The following is a 25579-nucleotide window of genomic DNA, read 5'->3' on the forward strand; positions in this document are numbered from 1 at the left end:
AAAAAGTTTTTGTCTCTTCATACTTCACCAGCTGATTTGAATCCATTTAACAATTGATGAACCAAGAAAATAAGCTGGGGGTCACAGTGGAACAGAAGCCCACTCTAACCCACTTCTGGAGTCACTCCTGCTGATGAGGGAAATTTCACCCAACATTCATGGCACATTGAAACTGAGCTAAATATTTGTAGCATCAAATCAAATTTAATTACAGAATTTCAAATATATAGGCTGTTGGCTCTTGCAATAAATATGAGGGCAGATTTGCCTGTTGTTTCCAAATTTAATGGGGCAGGGAGTGATGGAAGCTGGATGGAAATGCATTACTGTGAATCCCTACCCATTTCCTTGCTGATGCATTTTCCATCAGAAATAACTGGGGATATGGGAGCACTTGTCCAAATATCAGAAGCACGTTAAAATGACGTGATGTCACAAAACATTTTCTATCAGTGCTACCTATACAGCACACTACACTGCTTAGTGTTAGCCATCTTAACAGGGGGGTCAGGGTTGCTAGCAGAGAATGTGATACAATAAAGAAACACCAGTAAATGGCAGCTGTGACAGATTGGATCGGAAGCAGGATGGGAGGCAGGAAGGACCAAAAATTGGCATTGAACAGAAACGTGCCAGCTTGCTAACCTACCCAGCCCTGGAATTCTTTTGGTCCAGGAAGGGTGGGTGTTGACAGCCATCCACCCACAAGTGACCAATAGACTATTAGGCTATTTAAATGACCTACTAAGGCCACTCGGCCAAAGCCAACTGGAATTTACCCCACTGAGACTGAAACATGGCCAGGGGATGGAGACAGCCTCCTGGTGGCAGACCTGGGCATGGTTATGGTTGGGTCGAGGGGGAACAGGGCCAACCCTCCCATCCCACTAAGGCCCTGCATACCTGCCTTAGCCATCGGCAACTACAGCCGCTGCCCCTCCACGATGACAACCTGGCAACTGTGGCCTCTTTAATGCGAAAACTGTTTTGCTTCTCTTCGCAGATTGAGGTGCCCTTTCTCTCTCTTACCTACATCTCAATGCTCACCTCGGACAGTGGAGCTGCAGTGTCATTGCCCTCCAGCATTGGCAGCCCATCAGCCCCATCTTTAATTGGATGGCGAGCACGCTCCCTAACCACTAATTAGCCAGACCCTAAAAAAACTCATGTGGGGTTTGAGCCCACAAATACAATCAGCATTGGGGTCCCAACCCCAAAACACAATTCCAGCCCGTTATCTCAGAAAATGACTATCAATTGCAGATAGTGAGTATAATTGTGATGGGTTCCTTTCAAGTTCCATTCTTTGCAATTGTTATTTTGTATTTGTTTCACTTAACATTCCTGTTTTTTGAGATAGTATTTTCTATTAAGTATTAAATTGCAGCCAGAAAAAATTGAAATTCCCAAAGAAGGAATGGAAATTGAATGAAGTGCAATAGATTTGCTGATCTACATCAGTATATCATTCTATTAGAAGCTTAAAAAGTCTTTCAAAGCTCCAAAACCATCCACTTCTTTACAGAATCACAGAATTACAGAATTGTTACGGTGAAGAAGGAGGCCATTCGGCCCATTATGTCTGCAACAGCTCTCTGAGCATTATAACTTAGTGCCAATCTCCCACCTTTTCCCTGTAACCCTGCACATTGTTTCTGTTTAAATAGTCATCCACTGCCCTCTTGAATGCCTCAATCGAGCCTGCCTCCGCCACATTTCCAGTCAGTGTATTCCAAACTCCAACTGCTCGCTGTGTGAAAATGTTTTTCTCACCTCAAATTCACTTCTTTTGCAAACACTTTAAAACTGTGCTTTCTGGTTCTCGAGCCATTTACAAGTGGGAACAGTTTCTCCCTATCAGCTCTGTCCAGACCCTTCATGATTTTGAAAACTCCTATCAAGTCTCCTCTTAACCTTCTCCTCTCCAAGAAAAACAGTCCCAACTTCTTCAATCTTTCCTCATAACTGAAGTGTCTCATCCCTGGAACCATTTTTGTAAACCTCTTCTGCACTCTCTCCAATGCATTCACATCCTTCCTATAGTGTGGCGCCCAGAACGGTACAGAATACACCAGCTGAGGTCTAACCAGTGTCTTATATAAGTTCATCATATACTCCCTGCTCTTGTATTCTATGCCTATTAATGAAGCCTAGAATACTGAATGCTTTAGAAACCGCTCTCTCTACCTGTCTTGCCACCTTTATTAACTTATGGACATATACACCCAGGTCTCTCTGCTCCTGCACATCCTATAGAATAGTATCCTTTATTTTATACAGTCTCTCCATGTTCTTTGTACGAAACTGCATCACCTCACACTTCTCCACATTGAATTTCATCTGCCACCTTTCTGCCCACTCCACCAATGTATCAATGTCCTTTTGAAGTTCTACACTGTCCTCCTCACAATTTACAATTCTCCCAAGTTTTGTGTCATCCGCAAACTTTAAAATTGTCCCCTGCACACCAAGATTTAGATCATTAATATATATCAAGAAAAGCAAAGGTCCCACCCAATACCAACACCTGGCGAACTCTACTACAAACCTTCTTCCAGCCAGAAAAATACCCATTAAACATTACTCTCTGTTTCCTATCCCTCAGCCAATTTTGTTTCCACGTTACTACTGTCCCTTTTATTCCATGACCTATAACTTTCCTCGCAAGTCTATACTGTGGCACTGTATCGAACGCATTTTGGAAACCCGTATACACCACATCAATGGACTTTCCCTCATCAACCATCTCTGTTACCTCTTCAAAAAGCTCCCAACAAGTTAGTTAGACATGATTTTCCTTTAACAAATCCATGCTGACTCTTCTGAATCAATCACATTTTTCCATGTGACTATTAATCCTATCCCGAAGCTACTGGATGTGTCCCTCTGGCCCTCACATCAAATGTTCCAGAGTACAGATGGACATTTTGTTGGGAGCCTGCTGAAAAAAACTTAAGGCTGACCTTGCAAGCTTATGTATGTGGTCAATGGCAGGTCAGTTGGGTAAGCCTGCCCTGTCACTCCAATGCAGAAAATTGTGCAAAGAGGTATCTACCAGCATCTGATTTATCCTATTCTGCTAGATGTAGGAGAGGCTTATGGTTTCAGGGCAGGCAGAAGGTAGTTTGGAGCCAACCACATTGCTGTGGGTCTGGAGTCACATGTACGTCAGACCAGGGAAGGATAGCAGATTTCCCGAAAGGACATTAGTGAACCAAAAGGGTTTATACAACAACCAATGATCATTTTGTGGCACCACCAGCTTTCAATTCCATATTTTTTTCTTCCTTACTAATTGAACTTAAATTCCACCAGCTGCTATGATGAGATTTGAACCCATGTTCTCAGGGCATTAGCCTAGGCCTTGATTACTAGTCCAGTGATGTTACTGCTATGCCACTGGCTCCCCTATGAAACCATCTTTCTAGCACATTTCAACTCTAAGGAGGCTGAACTTCCGCCCAGCCCAAACCAGATCATTCACATTAGGAAAGGAGGTTCCCAGGACAAGGATTTCCTCGTCCCAAGTCAGCCAATGGGCTAGGATAGAGGAGCACATCCGTCAATCAGTAAAAGTGAGGCCCACCTGAGAGTTGAAGTTTGGGTCTAGGCCTGAGCCCCTGAAGATTCAGATTATCAATGTATAAAATTTAGTCCCTCATTCAACCACACTTTCAAGTGAGCACCCTTACTCAGGTGGATGTCCAAGTATGCCTTCATGGCATGGACATCCATAGCTTTCTAGTAATAAAGGAATGTCCCATTGACTAGGATAAAAAGAAAAAAAGTAAAGATTTGCAATTATATAGCACCGTCCATAACTACTGGCTATCTCAAAACACATTACAACTAATGAAAAAACAAAAACAAAAATACCTGGAAAAACTCAGCAGGTCTGGCAGCATCTGCGGAGAGGAACACAGTTAACGTTTCGAGTCCGAATGACCCTTCAAAAGAACTAAGAAAGCTCTTACTTAGTTCTGTTGAAGGGTCATTCGGACTCGAAACGTTAACTGTGTTCCTCTCCGCAGATGCTGCCAAACCTGCTGAGTTTTTCCAGGTATTTTTGTTTTTGTTTTGGATTTCCAGCATCCGCAGGTTTTTGCTTTTATCTTACAACTAATGAAGTAGTTTTAAAGTGTAGTCATTGTTGTAAGATAGGATACTGGACTATCATTAGCATTAAAGAACCAAAGATGTTTGAGCCCTGGAGTTGTAGCAGTTTTATCTTAACTATTATATCATTTTTGCTGACCTTTAGGCACGAATTAAAAAATTTGGACCTAAGATAATGCAGCTGCTGACAGAATGGACAGAAACTTTCCCTTCTGATTTTCGGGATGAAAGAATGATTGGATATCTAAAGGACATGATCCACAGGATAGCTCCTTGCGATGAGGTGAGTTTCATGAATAATGAAGCATCAGTTAACTTGTCTGCTATAATACTTGTTCTACATGTCCCAAGCAAGGTTATTCCTGTCCTTTGATGTTCACTGGTTTAACATCCAGTTAGTTTTTTTAACTTTCAATTGTGGTTAAAAAAAACCCTGTGTTATAAAGTCTAATGAATATATAATTTAAAGTCTACAATAATGTACTAAAATAATTTTTGAATTCTGCCTTTTAGCAATAATCTATTGAAATGTTAATGCCACTGTTTTATGTAAACAAAAACATTTATTTTAAAGGAAAATAATTGCCAGGTAACTCTTTTGTTATATATTAAAGATAAATGCATCCTGATTCATTTATTCATCTTTAGTAAATTTTTTGATTAATGATTAGAAGAACAACATTACCAGCAAATAAATTTCCTAGATCTGTCTGGAGGTCTTGCTTCTGACTAAACAGAAATAGAACTTTCAGTATATTTGCAATGGTCATTATTATGACGTAAAGTAAATTAGCAAAGAATACATAAGCATCCTCTTGCAAATGTCATCATGATTGCTAAAGAATCAACTTTTTCTCAAGATGAAAATAATTAGATATTCATTTATAGCTTAATGAAGACTTACAACAAAACAATAAATAGCTCACAAGTTAATGGAATGTTGTGACCATTCTAACTTTACTCCCCTCCCTCTGGCAGTGTGCTACAGATCTGCTATGATAGATCTCAAAGCTAGGTGAGTATCACCCAGCTGGCATATGCATTGAATTCATAAATCACTATCTTCCTTTTTATCAGCACTGAATATCAATCCTGGAGTCATTTATTTAATATTAAGCAGTGGTCAAGAGTTAATTTTTAATACTGCACTATGTCTGAGACAGGGATCTATATAGTGCAAGACATGGCTGGCAACTACAGGCTGTAAATTTCATTCTGTCCACTAAGAGAGAGCACTGTGTATGTATGCTCACGTACATGCAGAAAGCTCTGTTCTTTGCCAATACATGTCAATGTTTTGAGGTATTAAAAGATCCTGCATTAAGTTTATAATGTACCCAGGAGATCCAGCTTTTCAAAACTGTTTCCACACTGCAATAGAATTACACCCCATCTGGTCTTAAATCCAAGTGATGTAGAACCCTAATGGGTCTTGCATTATTAGTTTTAATATGTTTCAAAGTCAGATTGGGACATGACTACAAAGCTATTCTGTCAGCTTATATGACCCACATCTAAAATCTCGAACTGGAGTCTAAATCAGTCTGCAGCTACGAGATCCAGTTAAATTGTCTTCTGGTTTTCAGACCTGATATTTGGGTCTTGCAGGCTGCCAGAAAAGGAAATTAAGCTTCCTCCTAATAGGTAGAAAGATCAGTTAATGAATTTTTCTTCATTAGCTACATTAAAAAAAACACATTTTACAGTAATTGTGTTCTGCTGCTCCCCTGCAATAATGTTCGCATTAATTATTGCTGTACTGCAAGTACCGTTGTCCAGTTGTAGCACTCCTGCTCTGAGATAGAAGTCCTAGGTTCAAGTCTCACTCCAAGGGTTGGATTTTACAGGTGGTGGGTTTACTGCCGAAAAAGTCATTGTGAACCCACTCCATTCCGGCGGGCTGCCCTGCAGCCATTTAATGCTCAGAGGAACATGTCATCAACCTGAGCCGTTAACTGTGCTTCTCTCTCTACAGATGCTGCCTGATCTGCTGAGTATTTCCAGCATTTCTTGATTTTATTTCAGATTTCCAGAATCTGCAATATTTTGCTTTTGCATAGTATTGGTGTACTTGACTTATTTGCTGCAAGTACAGGTAAAGAATATATAGTCACTTCCACAGTTCATGTATAGTGACATGTCAGTTGTTTTTATTCTCCCAGAGTTATTGGAAGACAATGAATCAGCTTTTGCAAACCCTGAACCAAAAACTGGCAACTCTAAATCAAGATGAAGAAAACACAGTCAAAGTTAATGCTAGTGTGTCTGATAAATTGGTTATCATCAAAACAAAACCGCCATCTATTCAAAGGGATGTACTAAGTATCTGCAATGATCCTTATACACTGGCACAACAGCTGACTCATATTGAACTGGTAAGTTGGATGGCTATTTTTATAGAGCTTTTATCAGCACCATCCAGATTTAGCCTTTGAATACATGGATCTGGTTAACATCTTTTGGTGTGAGGAGTTTCAATAAAATGACACAAGCACAGTAAATGACATTGAAGAAATTGCAAGATGAGGTAAAGCACGTCAGCCAACAAGAGGGCACCATTGTGATACTACCACTAGGCACTGGCATGAGTTCAATTCCTGAAAAGGTTCTGTTTAGCACAATATCAATTCAGAATGCATAATTCAACTAATTTAAATCGGCAAAGAAGGGTGAGATTTCAGGATGAGGTGTAATGTCCAATGTAATATTTTAGCACCAGTGTTCGATTCCATTTCAGATTGACACGAAATTACCCTAATCCATATATCTTACATTTATAGTGTGGTTCAATAATATTAAGAAGGCTAGGATAGTGCTGGCTTCAGGTATCCATGAACCTAGCTCTCTTTTATTTCAAAAGCTCATAGAGCAGGGGAGGCATGGAAGGGCATTCAGTGTTGGACTGGAATAACTGAACAAACAAACAAAAGAAGAATGGGGTCAGAGTTATTAACAGGCAAATTACAATGGAAACTTCATTATGACTATTTTATGGGGCAGAATTTTGCCCTTGGCGGGGGTGCTCGGCAGGCAGGGGCAATCGGGAAGCTGACCGCCGCCTGCGATTAGCACCGCACCACGATTGTTCGCGAGTGAGCCAATTAAGGCCCACCCAGCGTGAAACGTGAATGACAGCACTCAGCGCGGCCTCTGCAGGTGGGGGAAGGAGGGCAAGCGGGCCTAGTGCGAACTTCACATATGCGCGCGAAAGGGCACTTCAATCTCCCTGAGGCAGCTCCGTGCCTCAGGGAGGTGAAGCGCTGTTTAAAAAAAAAATAAAGAAAATAAAAATGTCATAAAACATGACCCCTCATATGACTCTGTCACATGAACAGGGACATGTTTTTAATTCAAATGTTACATTTTTATTTTATTTTCATTTGCTTTAGGATGCCCGCCTGTGGATGAGGTTTCCTAAAAAATGCAAAGGCCACTTGGCCTTTTCGCCTGCCCGTCAGCCTTTAGGTTGAATGGGCAGTGAAAAATTCAGGACAATTGTTTACTTAATGGCCTTAATAGGCCTTTAAATTGTCGGCAGGTGCACTTCCGGCTCCGACGTACGCCCGCTGACCTATTGTGAGGGTGCACGTTGATGTCGGCATGCTTGGCTAGTGCAGGAAAAGCATGAACAACCTCATCCGTGCCCCCAGGGTAAGTGAACCCTGTACTGCTCAAACTCATGTCACAAAGTGAGAACTGAGTGACGGGCCTCAGTGGACAGGCTACTATCAATGCTCCCCATGCATAAAGGGCTTCTCAACGTTAAGTGCTGAAGCCTCATAGTCACTCTGCAGTCCATGTAGTCTGCAGGTACTGAGGCGACTGCGGGTCACTGACCCTGCCACACACAGAACTCATATTGTGGAGGGGTTGCTGGAGGGTGTCTGGCATTGAGGACACCAGCAAGCACAGCGGATACCATGCCTCCTTGTGCCTATTCCTTCTATGCACACGAGCTCACAGTTCTGGAGGATGCTGCCAGAGAATCCTAGTGGTCTAGGTGCAGTGGAGCTTTCACATGGCGTACAGTAGCCAGAGGGTTGCTGCTGTTGACTGGCAGCATGTGTATGCCACCTGCATCCCAAGTACTTTCAAACTATTTTCTCTTCTTGTGCAGGACAAATTGGCACACAACAAGCATGAGAGAGGGAGGGTAGGAGGGGGCATTGGTACCTGACGCTATACAAAGAATGGGCTGCCGAGCTGGCAGGGGAGGATCGGGACCGGGCATATGGAGATGGCAAGGTCATCGTCCAGCCTCCATCCTGTCGGGAACAATGTTTAACGTCCCTACCCAGAAACCTAAGGCTCATGCGTGCTCCCACGTTGGTGGCAGCCCATGCAGTCACTCACTCTCTCCTCCTGCAATTGCAGGTGCCACCAAGAAGAGGGTGAGGCCAGACCCTGAGCCCAAGTCCACCACATCCAACAGTCTGCAGATGAGTGAGGAAGATGAGAGCAAACAGGATATTTCACCTGTAGAGCCTTCACAGCTGTCGCCTGCACTCTCCACCAGCCCAGAAACACACACCTCAGTGGGTTCAAGAGTGAGTTAAGGCAGAGTTTCACATTCTGGTGGTCCCCGTATGGACACGTATCCACAGCAGGGGGAGGCAGGGGCAGCCAAGCTCACTGACGCTCAGAGGACTACTGGGGAAGAGGCCCCTGCAAAGTCCAATTCAGATGATGACTCTCTGGGACCAGTCTTACACAGGATGCATAACATGCAGCAGGAGGTGGGGGAACATCAGGAGGAGATGTCGAAATCCCTCGGCAGAGTGGCACGTGAGGTGGATGAATCCGTCCACTTGCTCTCTAAAGTGGTACCAACATGTGCGTGCATTGAGGTCTCCATGGGGAGGGTGGTGGATGCCGTGGAAACCCTTATCTAGCAGAACGGCCAGTTTCTGCCAGAGATGCACATAGACCTTCACTCCATCGCAGTATCCATGGGCAAGGTTTTGCAGTGGCAAGGGTGACAGGGCACCTCGACCTCCATCCAGATGCCCTTCTCAAGGAGTCCAGCAGGGAACTTCAGGCACCCAAAAGGAAGAGGAGTGGCTGGCAGGTACCCTTGGGACCTCCATTCAGGATTCTGAGGGCATCCGACCCTTCAGAATCCCCTCAGTCTGTGACCCCATCAGCTTCGGCCTCTGTGACCACAGAGGATGCAGCTGCAACAGAGCAGGAGACCCAAAGTAAGCCAGGGCCTCCCAGGCCTCGAGGACACCAGCCAAAGTCTTCAAGATCAATGGGGCATATTGGTCATCAGCCTGCCTCCACTCCACTATAGAGGTCAGGTGAGCACCTAAACGCATGGCAAAAAACACAAAATTAAGAAGTTCTGATTTCACATGTGATTGCATGGGTGCACTATATTTGTCCAGCGTTCATACACTTTAGTAAATAAACTACACTTTCACTTTAATCAGGTCTGATTCTTTCATTGCGATTCTTACTCATTAAGCCTGTGCCCCACTGCTCACCCATCTTCAGGGGGACCCCCAGGCTGGGTCTGTGTCCCCCAGAATCATGCATGTGCAGGGGGGCATGGATCTTTTCCAGGGCCCTTGCCAGCCATGTGCAATAAGCCGCCCTTGCATCCTGAGTCTTTGCCCTTCACACACTCATCTGTTGAAACTCTTTGACATTGTAAGTACTACATGCTGGGGTTCCCCTTCAGTTGTCCAGTTAGGATGACCTGCAGCTCCGCCCACCCTCGATGACCCAACTCCCATGCAGCATCACGAGATCTCCACCATGAGCATCTGGATAGTTGTGAGCAGCCATGGTTCGTGTTGGGAGTGCATTCCAGTACCCAACCCGCTGTGACCCCCACCCTCCCCCCACCCCCACCCCCACCCCCCAATAACCACTGACCCCTCCAAGTGTAACATTTGACCTTCCCACAGTTACCCTTGAACATCCCCCTTGCTATTACCCTCCATCCTGTGCAGGTGAATGCCCACGCCCCCTACCTTCCTGAGGACCCCACCTCCATTACAATAGTCATGCCCCTCATCCTGCCAATCCCAGAATCCAGTTTTACTTCCACATCACCTCCGACAACCCTCAGCGCTGCTTTGCCTGACATCACCGAACCTAAACCCTCCCACCCTACCGGCTCCCACTGTCCCACTGCCCCCTTTAACCCTCATCACCCCTTCCTGTCAACAATTCCCTCTGTATGCCTCCCAGGACTCAAAACCCTTGACAACAAAAACCCTTCCCTCTGAACCCCTTTTCACCACTTCCCCCAACACTGCCGCTTCACTCCTGCACAGCCCCACTACTGTCTGTTCACACCTGCACAGCCCCCCGACTGTCCGTTCACACTTGCAGAGCCCCCCCACTACTGTGCGTTCGCACCTGCACAGCCCCCCTACTGTCTGTTCACATCTGCACAGCACCCCCATGCCCATACACCAACACAGGCCTTACCACCATCCTGCTCCTTAAACCACCTCCCCCATTCCACGACCCCTGCAGCATCACACTCTTTCCCCTACCACCCGCAACCTCCCCCGCCCCCCCCCTCTAGGCCTGCAAACCCACCCCACCTCTTCATTGCTGCCCTCCCAAACTATAGCTACTTCTCCACTTACCCTGGACACTAAAACTCAACCTTTGCCCCTCTCATTTCAGATGCAGAAAATGTCGAGGCGGCTTTGGCACTTCAGGAAATGAACAACAGTCTTTCTGAAGAGGCAGTGCCTCTCAATCTGACTCGACTAGCATCAGCTCAGACTCTGGACACACATGTACTTTAGAGGATAAACTAGAGGAGGGGTCTTCACAAGGTGAATCACTGGCCACAAGTGTGCGAGGGGTAGGATGCCTTAGATGCAAGCTTGCTGGGTGATGAGTTTTATCCTAGCCCAGCTATGGAGGACTCAGATGTTGACTTTGAAAGCCCAGTCTATTTAAAAAAAAAAATCTAATGACATTAACCAGGAAATGCTAAGTGCACTGGACTGCGGGTGAGCTTATGAGGAATGACTGAAAGCATGAAGGAAGCCAGCTCCAATTTGTGTCAGGTCTTCATGCATCATGGAGTCCATGTTCTCAACCATGGGGAGAGTGATAGCTTCATGAGCATGGCAGAGCCTCAGGTTAAATTCGTAACCGAGCCATGTCAGCTCAAACTACTGCCATCTTAGCTCTGGAGCTTCGAGCTTCACATCACTCCCGAACTCTGTTCACCTCACAAGTTTGGCCCATGGTGAAGGAGATCATAATGGTCCTCCTGGAGTAGAGAGTGTTGGTAACCTCCTTAATGCAGCAGTGTAAAGCAACCATTGAGATGTTGCTGGTGTCACTTACTGCAGCCTGGAATAACCCGTGGCATAAAAGTTAAGGATCTTGGCAACCTTAACAATCACTGACAGTGCCGTGCATTCCCTCTTTGGTGCTTCAGTCAAGAGTGCAGCAGGTGACAGAGGTCCATTGCAACCTCTTTGTTGAGCAATCTCACATATTGCTCCACTGTCAGGTTGGTGTAGGAAAAGTGTTCCCTGAAGACCGGTTGTGTTTAGTGTCTCCTGCAGTGTGTCCTCCTCCTCCTCTTCTCTCTTCTCCTAGCTGTTCCTACTTGTTCCTGCCTCCTTTCAACTCCACCTCCTCCTGCAGCCCCAAAGGCAGGCCTTACAGACCATCCATGAGTGAAATGAAGCATTTGCAAGGCAGACAAGCATCCAACTCTAACAAAAATTTGTTCCCAGAATTAAAAGTCATTAGTGGAGCAGAAAAAATAGCCAAAAAAGGTCCAGTTAACCAACAGCCCAACAGGGCAAACCAGCCACTCATCTGCATGGAGTGGATGAGTCCTTCAATTATCCCTCTTGCTGATTGTTAGTGTCATGCGTTGCTTGGCAAGTTTGTGACGTGACGAGTAAGGTGCTAGAAGTGACCAATTTCATATATTTTTAAAAATCCTTCAACTGGCACAGAACCAGTATTTAATATGATAATGAGCTTTTTGAATAATTTGATGCCTGTGGGACAACCAATCCATTATGGGATGGATGTGGATGCATTAACCATCATATTGGATCCTTAGGTATGTATTTCATTCCTTAAGAATGCGTGAGCTCAATACAACATCAGGGCCTATAAATTCTCTACATGTTATTGGTAGATATCCAATCAAAAATAATTTACAGATGTTCTTGTCTCAAATGCTGTGATATTCGTAAAGAATCCCAAACACAAAGTTGTTCTAAATGATGAATTAAACTAAAATAAGCAAATAGAAATGAATACATTTTCAGTAACTTCCAGCAATGTACTCAGAACACTATCATTGATTAAAGATGGTGAAACATTATCAAGGTTTACTAGTTATCATTTGATCACCAATTTATTTTGATAATATGTGGACAAGTGTGAAATATCTATTTTGTGTTTTTTTACTTGTTTTGAGGGACTATTTGCTTACAGTATTTCACAACAGGTTAAAAGAAATCATCATTTGTCTACAATAATATTCAGGGTAAAGTCATTCAGATGTATTTTTCCAGAAACCTGTCATTCTAAATTTATTATCCTTTACACTATGTATTTATTATCAAGAATAATCAAAAGCAAACAATTAATCTTTTGAGTACTGACTAGAACAATAAATTACTTACTGTTTCTACAGTGTACTTGTGACACAAGCCTCCTCATTAATGGGATTTGGCTACACATAAATAAATAAACATAATATGGTGCAACAATGAATAAAAAATTGTCTAACTTAATAAAAATCTAGCAGATTTAATTTCAGTGCAATTTTAGGTTTCTGAACCACATGAACAAAACTTTTTAAAAATGCTTTCAACTGCCATATAAAATAGTTCTGCTCAGTTTTTAAGTTGAAGTGTATTAACATCTATTTATTATTCCTAAGGAACGATTGAGTTTTATTGGTCCAGAAGAATTTGTGCAAGCATTTGTACATAAGGAGTCTTTGGATAACCCAAAGGTACAACTTCACACAGATATCTTGTATGCAAAATATTTTCTAACTCAATATTGTGTTCATCTTATTGAATTCATAACTCAAGCTATTGGTTCATTTTCTTTCTATATAATTCATTTATAAGGCCTGTCACAGCAGTATATGCAGAGTCATACAGATTCAAAACTTCAACTCTGTTTCTCTCTCCACAGATGCTGTCAGACCTGCTGAGTTTTTCCAGCATTTTTGTTTTTTTATGTCAGATTTCCAGCATCCGCAGTATTTTGCTTTCATTTTACATATACATGATTTTCTAGTGTAAAATATAACCAACATTATTCAAGACCATAAAATTAAGAAGAAAAAATAGAATGCAAGCATTAGCCTCATACCATCTAGTGGCCCATTTAAGAAGTGACAAATTATCATTGAGTGAATGGGTGGGATTCAGTAAAGATACTTGAATCCTAGGATTGGATTCTGATCTCTGTTTTTCAAAGATAATTTGGATTCTTTTGAGTGTCATCTGTGTTAGCAATTTATTACACAATGGTGAATACACGTACACTGGACAAGCAAAGTTAGCATCTAAAGTCTAAATTAATTTGAGTTATTTAAATATGGATACAGTACACTTTCATATTGAAATTTGCCAGAAAAGGAAATTAATGAAAACATGGTTGACATTGATGTCACTGCAATATTTATTAAGAAGTGTATGATATGTACACCACAGCACAGGACAGAAAGCTGATTGGAATTGAAGGTGACAACTTAATGTTTTAATCAGCTCAGTGTTGCTATTCTAAAATTGATTTTACTTGATCATATCTTACACCTACTAGGTGAGGAGTCAGGGGAAACATTTCTGCATACTTTGGATAAATATAGCATATAATCTTTATGATGGTGGCACGCTGTATGTGCAATGTCTGCATTGGGTTGGTCACAGAAATCTGCAATGCTGTAGTTTGATGCAGGTGCTGTGTCTCAGTACTGCATTGAACTGCCAACCTCATTACACGTATTCGAGTAAGTATATCATTTCTCAGTGTATTATTTAAAAGGCATTGGCCTGGATTTTGCATTGAGAACACCAGTGAGACTAACAGTGCCCAGCATTATTATAAACTAAATTGGACAGCCGATTCCAGAATACGCATGTGAGGTTAAACGTGTGAGGTAATCATCCCTTTCTCCAACCAGGCTTTTCAAAATTGACCCCAAGATGGGACCATGCTAGCAAACTGGCATGCCAGTGACTGTAATTTGCAGGCCCATTCCCTCTGGTCCCGCCAACGCGACCGTTTAAAATGTCAACACCACATGTTTCAATGAAGATTCATCAATCTGATTGTCTGGTTAACAGGTACCACAGACCCCTGTAGAGGGCAGCACATTAGATCAGATGACAGCAAGTCTATGTACAAGTCCATGAAAACTGGGCAGCTGTCAGGGTAGTGAATGGAAAGTGCCATTCCTTCACCACTGACTACAAAATCCAGGCCATTCAGTTTATCATTATTGCTACATTAGTTCATAATAAGTACTTAGCTTTTCCTTTCTTTATCTAAAGTCTTGCTTCAGTGACCAAAAGAAAACAGACAATCTTGAAGCCTATGTCAAATGGTTCAATAGACTCTGCTATTTAGTAGCTACAGAAATATGCATGGTAAGTGCAATTTTTACAATATATTGCACAAAGACTTTTGATAATACTTGGTCTAAAATTCTTTAAAATTAATTCTACAATTCAATGTATATAGTTGCACTATTTTATCTTTGTAATTGCAGCCAGCGAAGAAGAAACACAGAGCACAAGTAATAGAATTTTTTATTGACGTTGCTCGAGAGTGCTTTAATATTGGCAACTTTAATTCCTTGATGGCAATTATATGTAAGTATGACTTAATTGTTTTTTAAAATGAAAGATATATGGATATTGAATCAAACAATTCAAGATGAATACAGGCATGTGGTTGGATATTTTATTCCCTTACTTACACTTTAACAACTAGTCTCATGATTTATGACACATGATATATTTCCCCCCAAGTGAGTTAAGGCTGGTTCAGTTCTACGTTATGAAATCTGTACTTTGCTGACACTTTAGCATAATCAGGCATTTTAACAGATGTTGTTATTAGTTTGGTTTGATTCACTTAATTATTCAGTCAAAGGCCAACCTTTCAGGATTTTTGGTCATTACTTTTTAAAATCTTTATCTTTCACTGTTTGCAAAGAGAATCAATATTTTTTTTTAACAGAATGTAAAGTATCACTATTATGTTCCTGTATCCTCAGGAAAAGAAAATTCTATGGATTTGTAAAGTGATCAAGTTTGTTTTCCTTCTGTAGCTGGTATGAACATGAGTCCTGTTTCTAGGCTAAAGAAGACCTGGGGGAAAGTTAAAACAGCAAAATTTTTCATTCTTGAGGTCAGTTCTATATGAAAGAAAAATTACATTAAAGTAAAATGCCCACTTTTGTTATTTAAGCTAATGTCCAACATAATGGCCTTTCTGAATTTGATACGCAGCATCAAATGGATCCTACAGGTAACTTCTACAACTACAGGACAGCTCTCCGAGGGGCAGCTCACCGGTCCCTGACTGCACACAGTAACCGAGAAAAGGTAAGATTACCAATGCAGTATTACAGGACAATTTATATAATTTGTACAGGGTGTACTTTTCCCAGCTGGACATACATGTTAACGTTTAACCAATGTCTTACTAGAGTATAATCACCTAATATACTTGAGGGTTTATGGAGTTGTAGTACATTAAAGAAATAGTATTTTTGTTTTATTTATTATTTCCCTGTCCCATCTGGATATCCATTGGCTCAATCACCTTCTCCCTGCAAAAGAGTAAATGAACAGGTTACAACTGTTCCTGTAGCAAAAGAAAAATGTATATGCCTCAAAAGCACATGATAAGTGGAATATATAAGGGGAACAGATAAGGTAAATATATCTTCTGGTAGGGGAGTATAGGACTAGGGGTATAATCTACAAATTAAAGTCAGACCTTTTAAGAGTGAAATTGGGAAACACTTCTACATACAAAGGGTGAGAGAAGTTTGGAACTCTCCTCCACAAATGGCAATTAATGCTAGATCAATTGTAAATTTTAAAACTGAGATTGATAGATCTTTGTTCACCAAAGGTATTTGGGGACATGGGAAAAGGAAGGTATAAGGAGTTAGGTTGCAGATCAGCCATGATCTCACTGAATGGAGGAACAAGTTGGAGGGATTAAATGGCCCAGCCCTATTCCTTAGTCCATTTATAAACTGGATCACACATTTAGTGACCTTGTGGTGGGATTAAGCAATTACTTGAATCCAAATCTAATTTGGGATTCAGATTCTGATCTGTTTTCTAAATAAATTCAGAATATTTTAACATTCCAATCAGTTTTTCAAACCATGTTAACAATTTATTGCGAAATTGTCAATACGCATCCATCAGACAAACAAAGGTAGCACCCAAAATTTAAATTCATTTGAGTTAATATAGATTAGTCTAACTAGTGCAAGTGGTATGACTAACATGAGCTTTGAACCCATCTCTGCAAGCTGGTGCATCAGTTTGTTTTGGAATTTAGAGCCAGGTGATTTTAGGATTAAGTAGTAAATCCTTTGGATGGTGGTTCTGCTAGAATTTTTATATTTATTATAATTCTTCTTTCTTCTTCCTTCTTTCATCCCCTTCCTCCTTTATTCGTCCTCTTCCTCCACTTTTTTTCTTCCTCTTTTCCTTTCTCTACCCAAAGGCAGATCTGTGGTAATTATTCTCCGAACCACAGCCACATGTCATGATTTTTTACTATGGGTTAGGGCGAGGAGACGGGCACCAACTCTACCTCTGCCAGAACAGGGATCGAACTCCATGCAGTTGGCATTAATCTGATCCACATGGTAGCAGCTAGCTAACTGAGCTAATCAGCTCCCTATTTGTTACAATAGGGAAATAAAAAGCAATAAATAGTTCAACTTTCTTAATGTGAAAACATGTACATGGAAAATTGAAGTGAAATTATAATTGCTATCTTCCAGATTGTTATCCCATTCTTCAGTCTACTGATCAAAGATATTTACTTCTTAAATGAGGGTTGCGCAAACCGTCTTCCTAATGGCCATGTCAATTTTGAGGTAAGTGTCACAGATATAACCAGATTCTATGTAGTATTAACAAATGTCCAGTTTCTACTATAGGGGCTGAATATACTTGGAATCTTTTGAACAATAATTTTTTTTTTGCTTACATTTCCAAAAATTGAAGACACTGTACCACAGTGGGGTTGATAATATAACTCTGAAGTGCTGCTGTACATTGATGTGGGCATCTCATTTCATCAGTTAAAAGCCTTGAGGCTTTCTAAGTGCCCATTGTGTAAAGCACCACATAAAATTGTTCGCAAGCCCGGTGAGTTACGATTGCCAACTCTGGTATATTTCAGGAGGTTTTACATTGTGACCTCTCCCTTCCAACTGTGCCACCCCCAAGTTGAGCAAGGTGCATTAAAATCAGATCAATTGTAATAGAGGGACGGCTTTCATGCCAGAAACACACACCTGTACTTTGTCCATTTCCTAATTTAGGAACTATTGTTGTCATTGGCACCAGCCTCAAAACATAGCTCCTACATACAACAGCATTTCTTCCCAATGATCTTAATTTGACAGTAACTATCAGGACATATTAGATAAACGCAAAATACTGCGGATGCTAGAAATCTGAAACAAAAATAAAAATAGCTGGAAAAACTCAGCAAGTCTGACAGCATCTGCGGAGAGGAATACAGTTAACGTTTCGAGACCATGTGACTCTTCATCAGAACTGAGGAAATATAGAAATGAGGCGAAATATAAGCTGGTTGAGGGGGGTGGGACAGATAGAGCTGGATAGAGGGCCAGTGATAGGTGGAGGCAAAGAAGAGATTGCCAAAGATGTCATAAACAAAAGGACAAAGGGGTGTTGACGGTGGTGATATTAGCTAAGGAATGTGCTAATGATGACATTAAGGATAGAAAGCAGGACGAGCAAGTGAAAGATGGCCCTGGTGGGGTGGGGGGAAGGGATCAAAATAGGCTAAAAAGTGGAGATGAAACAATGTATGGAAATACATTTAAAAATAATGGAAATAGGTGGGAAAAGAAAAATATATTTTTTAAAATTATAAATTATTGGAAAAAGGGGGATCGGACATATTAGATTATCGCTTAACCAAAATTTTATTCATCCTGATAGTATTTGTTGGAAGTGTAATCCATATGATTTACCTTCATGCTCCCCCATTGTTAGGGTATATGATATGTGCTTTTAGTTTCTAAACGTGATTCTTTTAGGTCGTGCCCAAGAGGGAAGATGAACTGAGATTAGATTGCAATTAGGTTTAGTTTTCTCTTCATAGGTACAGAGGAGGGAAGAATCCTCCTTGTGAGAAGTCACTAGATGACACCACAGGTGCCACAAATACCCTTAATTAGTTACTTTGTTATAAATATCTGACAATTCGAATATTTTTAGCCCCAAATTACCACTTTGCTGTGCTGTTCATGTCACTTATTTCATGTTATTAGATAGTTACAACTTTGAACAAGTGAAGAGGGCACTCAGTAGAGTGCATATCTCCATCACACTGTTAACTCAACGTTGAAACAATTGAATGGACTTAGCCACAGCTGTTTCTTTATTACAATTATGCAGTTCTTTCTTGAGGCTTTTTTCTGTTTAGTTGGTTCTCTGTAACTACAAAGCTGGAAAATAAATATTTTTATTAGGATCTCTTATTTCAATGAGGAGGTTTGAAGCCAATCAACATTCAACAACCTGCTCTGAAAACTCTGCTTACATTTTGACAGCTCTGATAAATGCCCCACAGCAGCTGAGACAATCCACAACATTCTAAAACAATTAACAACATTATAACTAAAACAACCCACAACATTCTTTTTATAAAAAGTCAATACGCCCTACCTCCAAATATTAACAGATCTTTTCAAAAAAATTCCAGGATCCAGATCTGGGTCCATACCTTCAGCAAAAACAAATCAGTTCTTCTTTGGGCCATATCCTATCTGTGCACCAAGTTTAATTGAAATCCATCCATTAGTTTTAAGATATATTTACAGACAAGCGGATTGACAGCGGTAAAAACATTACCTCCGCCCACCTTCATCAGCGGAGGTAATTATCAGCAGTAGACTGTACTGTATTGGTAGCTGCCAGGGCCTGTAATCAATTGAGTGGGATGGCTAGGTGTTATGGTAGTGGGATTAACCAGAAAGTCATCCACAATATCAATGCCAGGTCCTGCCAACCCCATGCTACTGAACACAGCAACAGCATGGAGAGAGCCGTGTGGGAGCGGACTGTTGGACAGTAATAAGAACTTAAGAAATAGGAGCAGAAGTAGATTATATGAGCCCTCCAACCTGCTCTGCCATTCAATATGATCCTGATTGATCTTCTGCCTTAACTGTACTTTCTACTTTCCCGTTCGCTCCCCATATCCCTTGATTCCCTGATGGTTCAAAGTTTTATCTGTAAAGTGCAGATGTCCTGTTCCAGCCATGCCAAGACCTCATTGAGTTGTTGCAATTTATTCTTTTACATTTCATGCCCTTATACACTTGATCTGGGCATTAATCGTATAAATTAAGGTTAAGTATCTTCAGGTGGGAGAGACTCATTGGAAAAGTGTATGAAGAGACACTTACTGATACTGGTGATGGGTTATAGAGTTAGGAGCTAGACATTTGTAATGTCTGATATTGTAAATAAATCGAAAACTGAGTAAAGATTGACTTCTGGTCTCCTCTTTTACCAGCTGGCTATAAGAGGTTTAACATTGGGACTTCAGAATGCATTTTACAATTGAAAACCTGGAAAATGTCCAAAGCCACAATTACTCAAACTTGTGCATCATGCAGCTTGTTTGTTTCACAATCAATGATTGATGCCCAGATTAGTGTACAAGCTATTCACTTGTCTGTCTCTATATGTGTGTGCCTTCAACTTCTAAAGCTATCCTTCTGCTGACAGAATAAAATGGCATTTTGTAGGAACAATCATGACCTGGGCCAGAATTTTTACCTCGCCAGGCGAGTGCGCACACGACCCGAATGACGCACAATATTTCAAGCGCGCAGGAGTTGGCAGTGCGCCTGCCGACAATCAAAAGGCCTACTAAGGCCATTAAAGTACCAATTAAATGTAATTTTTAGCTGCCGTCCAACTTTACGGTTGACAGGCAGGCAAAAAGGCCAAGTGGCCCTTGCACTTTTTAGGGAACCTCATCCACAGGCGGTGACAGAGTCACATGAGGGGACATGTTTTTTTTTAACATTTTTACATTCTTTACTTTTGATTTTTTTATATCTTCAACTCCTCAGGGAGTTTTTCTTGTGCAGATGCGCGAACTTGCGCGCTCAGCCTCCTCCATCCACCAACCCCGCCACCCCCCCAACACAGGCAGCGCTGCAGTGCGCATTTCACGCTTGGCGTGCCAGCGTGAAACCACGGCTGGGCCCTGATCACAGGTGGCAGTCGGCTTCCTGAGCGCTCCTGCTTGCCCCCGCCGAGCCAGCCTGATGAGGGGCAAAATTCTGCCCCTGGAGAAAGAGCCCTCTCTTCCAAGCGTCTATATTGTGCCCAAGGTGCTCTGGCAGTGTCTGTGGACTTAGCTGGATAATGATGGATCTGTGCCAACTGTTTCAGGTACAGGCAGACCTTCCTATGATTAATTCTCTGAAATTGTCCTCCAGCTCCTAAGGGATGGGAGGAATTCACAGAATTATGGAATGGTTACAGCACAGAAGGAGGCCATTTGGCCCATCATATCCATGTCGGCTCTCTAAGAGCTACTCTGCCAGTCCCACTCCCCTACAATTTTTTTCTCTTTAGATAATTATTCAACTTCCTTTTGAAAGCCACAATTGAATCTGCCTCTACCGCACATTCCAGACCCTAACCACTTGCTGCATAAAAAAAATTTTCTTCATGTCGTCTCTGGTTCTTTTGTCAATCTCCTTAAATTGATGTGCTCTGGTTCGCGACCCTTTCACCAATGAGAGCACCCTCTCTCTATCTCCTCTGTTCAGACCCCTCATGATTTTGAACACCTCTATCAAATCTCCTCTAAATCTTCTCTAAGGAGAACAGCTTCAGCTTTGCCAATCTACCCTCATCCCCGAAATCATCCTTGTAAATCTTTTCTGCACCCGCTCTAACATCTTCACGTCTTTCCTAAAGTGCGGTGCCCGGAATTGGACATAATACTCTAGTTGAGGCCAAACTAGTGATAAAGGTTCACCATATCTTGCTTGTTTTTGTACTCTATGCCTCTATTTATAAAGTCCAGGATCCCGTGTGCCTTATTAACTGCTTTCCCAACGTGCCCTACCACCTTCAACAATTTGTACACATATAAATATCCCCAGGTCCCTCTGATCCTGCACCCCCTTTAGAATTGTATTGTTTATTTTATATTGCCTTACCTTGTTCTTCCTACCAAAATGTGTCACTTCACACTTCTCTGCATTAAATTTCCTCTGCCACGTGTCTGTCCATTCCATCTGGGGCCTCTGTAAGTCTATCACTCTCCTCCTCACAGCTCACAATATTTACAATTTTTGTGCCATCTGCAAATTTTGAAATTGTCCCCTGCACACCCAAGTCCAGATCATTAATATCGATAAAGAAAAGCTGTGGTCCAAATACCAACCCCTGTGAAACCTCACTATATACAATCCTCCAGTCTGAAAAACAACCATTCACCACTCATCTCTGTTTCCCCCCGCTCAGCATATTTTGTACCCATGTGGCCACTGTCACTTTTATTCCATGAGCTTCAACTTTGCTATCATGTGGCACTTTATCAAACACCTTCTGAAGGTCCATGTATACCTCTTCATTCCAAAGAGTGCCAATTCTTTCTGCAGGAGTTTTAGCAAATCACAATGTTACGCCCCTAACTTCTAGGTGTTAGAAAGCTAAATTACATTGAAATGCAAAAAAAAAACTCCTACAGAAATGCAACAGTAAAAAGTTTCTTTAAAAAAGTACTCACCAAACCTTAAAATGAAGCAGCTTTAGGAGAAGCAGTAATTCACTTCAATGACAGTCTCCTAACCAGGACAATGATGGAGCAAACCACCAAAGTATGAAGTGCAAGAGCCCCCTACCCAGTTTCTTTTAAATACTTTATAAGAAAATTTTTATGAAGCTAGTGCCCTCAAGCAGTGCTAGTCACCTCCTCCTTTTGCATTGTTTAGTCAGAAAACCTAAAGCATCACATTTTACACCCCACCACCCCCTACCATTTTCTGCTCCTAGTGTGCCTAGCCTGTGGCTGCATTGTGTTGGGGTGACGATGCGTGGCATCACAGAACAGCAGGGCACACATCCTTCCTGTGGGAATGCACTGACTATGTGTTAGGAGATGGAAGAGATGGGGAAGTTATGGAAAAGTAGAAAGCGAGCCAATTGCAGATTCTTCTCATGCACATATAGCAATCAGTTTAGAGCAACATTGGCAAATAGCCGTGGCAAGTCATCTGCCGATGCTCTTGATCCCAGTTTGTGTTTGGCCAAGGAAGTTGAACAATTAAGTACCTTTATCTCAACGGTCTGGTTTTGTAGATTTCATCATGCTATGATTCTGTAGCAAAAAAAGTTCTGATGAACTTTGCTTCAGCTACTAGACTATAATTATTCAAAACTTCTTAAAAGTTCTGCTTTTTAAATTCATCAGAAATAAAATTTTGGTATACTTTAATACATGTAAATACAACCAATTTCAGATCAATATTGTTACTTCAAATCATAAAAGTTTCAAAGTAAGATTTTACATTTTGCCATGAAGAATAATGGTTTTTTTCGATCTATATAGAAATTTTTAGAATTGGCCAAACAAGTAGGAGAATTTATGATGTGGAAACAGGTGACATGTCCTTTTGAAGATGATCAAAATATCATTCATTATCTTCACACAGCCCCTGTCTTCTCTGAGGATGGTAAGTTTTTGGTTCATTAATTATTCAGAAAGTCATATTTTATGCTACATATTATTATAATCAGATGTCAAAATGGTGGTAAAGCACTCCTAAGAAGGGCCAAAGTTTATAATCCAATTTCAAATGATGTTTAGGCCTGAATTTTCCTCTGCTAACACATCTGAAATTGGGCAGGATAGTGGTGGGTATAGCAGGAAAAGTAAGATGGTGAGACATAGGGCGGAATCGTCCCAGATTCGCACTAAGTGTGGTAGCAGGTGGGTAAAACGATGTTTTACCCACCGGCCATGATGGCGGATTTTCACGCCGTATCGTCCCAAACCCGCCACATTACTTGTCCATTCCCGGGAAACACATCGTTTCCATGGCAGGCGGGCTCTCATTTGCCCGCCACGCCATCATCTCGCCACTTCATCATGCTAGGCACCACATTTAATGTACAACCGCATGCAGTGCTTCCAGCCCAGGACTGCAGCAAAGAAGATATGGCCTCAAAAGGCAAGAAGACTGCAACCCTCGAGTGCCTTTTGGATGCCGTGGAGGAATGCTGTGGTGTCCTCTACCCCCCGTTCTGGCCACAGGAGGGGCAGCAGCATTACCACTCCAGCTAAGTAGGCAGTGGCAGCTGTGGTCAGTGCCAATGCTGCACAGAAGAGGTTAGCCATCCAATGCAGACAGAGGATGAATGATCTCATCTGTGCAGCCAGGGTATGGCAACCATCTCATCACTCTAAACTCTCACACTCAAGCCCATCACACATTCACTGGCATCTCACTCACTGCCAGTTCAAGGGACATCACCACCCATTCTCACACACACCCTCACATGTCCATCTGGCCTCACCTCCTCTGGAGACTGCCTCCTCAGCCTGCACCATTTTGAGGCCACTTGCACAGATCAACATGTGGCCTCCCACACACACCCTGGGTTACCCTCCTTCCCCAGTACAGCTCTCGTCCTGCAGCTTCTCCCTTTGCCTGAGGCCACTTCTCCCCCTTCCCCAAGCAAGACCTTGCCCTGCAGCCATTGAAAAGTCACCCACATATGGCTGATCTGGTAGGTAGAGACCTACGCTTGAGGCCACCTAAAAGTGATGTGGTGCTGTCTGTGAAGCCTGGCACTGATGAATGCGAGTGCTGACCAAAGCAAGGTAGGCAAACAAACCTTGAAGTACTGAGCGAAGTGCAGCCCTCCAGGTGCACATCAATTATGTGCTGTTGTGAAACACGTCAATGTGGGCGGAAGATCCAGTGAGGGGGAATGAGTCCGGCGGGCTGGCCTTACAATGATATGCTGATGTATTACAATGAGGTTTCCAACATCTGGATGCGGGAAACACGGCCCACCATCGGTGGGCTGAGCAGATGATTGCAAACTGATTTCACACCATTATGAAACCGATTGTGCCATATTGTCCGCTCATGCAACCAAACACGCCCAATGCCAGCGGGCATGGAAAATCCCAGCCATAGTCTCCCCACCCCAGCCTCAATTTTCCTCTATGACCTTTGCAGAGATATCAGTTTCCCTTCCTCATCTGTCACATTCAAATACTGACAGGAAGTTGGAACCTTGGTGCTCTGGAGTTGCGTGGTAAGATTTCATTGCACTGCACTGATCTACTATCCCACTGATCCATAACAGCAACCTGCAAAGCTGGGGTAGCTCCTGAGGCAACATTAGGTTGTCCACATTGTATCCTGATGGCAGAAAAGACTTTGTAGCCTTTCTCCAATTTAACCCAAGCACATGCTGCTGAAGACCTTGGTCCCACTGCAGTACTACAACGATTTTAAACCCTTGCAATAGTAGGCTTCTTCTTGGCACTGGGAATCCTACCAGGAGCTTGCATCTTTAATGGCCCTTATACAAAATAATTGATAGGGGTCAGGGAAGAGCCAGAGGGATGGTCAGATGTCACACCCTGCCACTACTTAATCCCTAAAAAGAAAATCCATCCTTTAAACTTGCTACTTGCTGTGAATGAAATGTGCTTGGTACCAAATTATGTGCTGTGAACCTTAGCTCATTTTGCATAGGACCTTTGGAATTGACTAAAATAGAAAGTTGCATTGGTCTGGCCTCAATTTGAACCTGTAGACGAAAGAACAGCGTAATCACCCCCACACTGTGAGGTGGGACCGGGTTTGGGTGGGTTGGTGGGGTGGGGGGGGGGGGGGGGGGTGGCGGTTCTTTATTGGTATTAAATGAGTTAAATTTTAATTTTAAACTTTACACCATAAATGTTTCTTCACTTTTCTAAAATTGACATAAGTTTGCTGTATCATGGTTAAAAATTATTTCTGAATGCATTTTTGCATAACTTCTCCTGCTTTTAATTCCAGTATACAAACTTTAACATTAATTATTAATTTTAATTGTTCTAGCCCCAAAGTTATAGTTATCATTGTTCTCTCATTACAAGTTAGATTTTACACTTGAAAGAAATAGCAAATGAAGCTGATCAGCACAGCTTTGATGCAATGTATTAACAG

The 25579-nt window shown here is 42.0% G+C and overlaps 1 protein-coding gene across 4 annotated transcripts in view; it reads left to right on the top strand.

Annotated features, from left to right (window-relative positions):
* LOC144685876 (ras-GEF domain-containing family member 1C-like) overlaps window positions 1-25579 on the top strand; it is a 245319-nt gene that overhangs the window by 217149 nt on the left and 2591 nt on the right. For 3 of the 4 annotated variants that reach the window (XM_078550877.1, XM_078550876.1, XM_078550878.1), the window contains 9 exons: window positions 4262-4399; window positions 6279-6491; window positions 13007-13081; window positions 14634-14729; window positions 14852-14954; window positions 15416-15495; window positions 15597-15692; window positions 17120-17215; window positions 22960-23083. In XM_078550877.1, coding sequence (XP_078407003.1) covers window positions 4262-4399; window positions 6279-6491; window positions 13007-13081; window positions 14634-14729; window positions 14852-14954; window positions 15416-15495; window positions 15597-15692; window positions 17120-17215; window positions 22960-23083 — 1021 coding nt within the window. The remainder of the gene's footprint in view (window positions 1-4261; window positions 4400-6278; window positions 6492-13006; window positions 13082-14633; window positions 14730-14851; window positions 14955-15415; window positions 15496-15596; window positions 15693-17119; window positions 17216-22959; window positions 23084-25579) is intronic. The other variant, XM_078550879.1, reaches the window with a different exon arrangement.

This window comes from Cetorhinus maximus, chromosome 10 (assembly GCF_964194155.1).
Source record: "Cetorhinus maximus chromosome 10, sCetMax3.hap1.1, whole genome shotgun sequence".
In the NCBI taxonomy this organism is placed as follows: domain Eukaryota; kingdom Metazoa; phylum Chordata; class Chondrichthyes; order Lamniformes; family Cetorhinidae; genus Cetorhinus; species Cetorhinus maximus.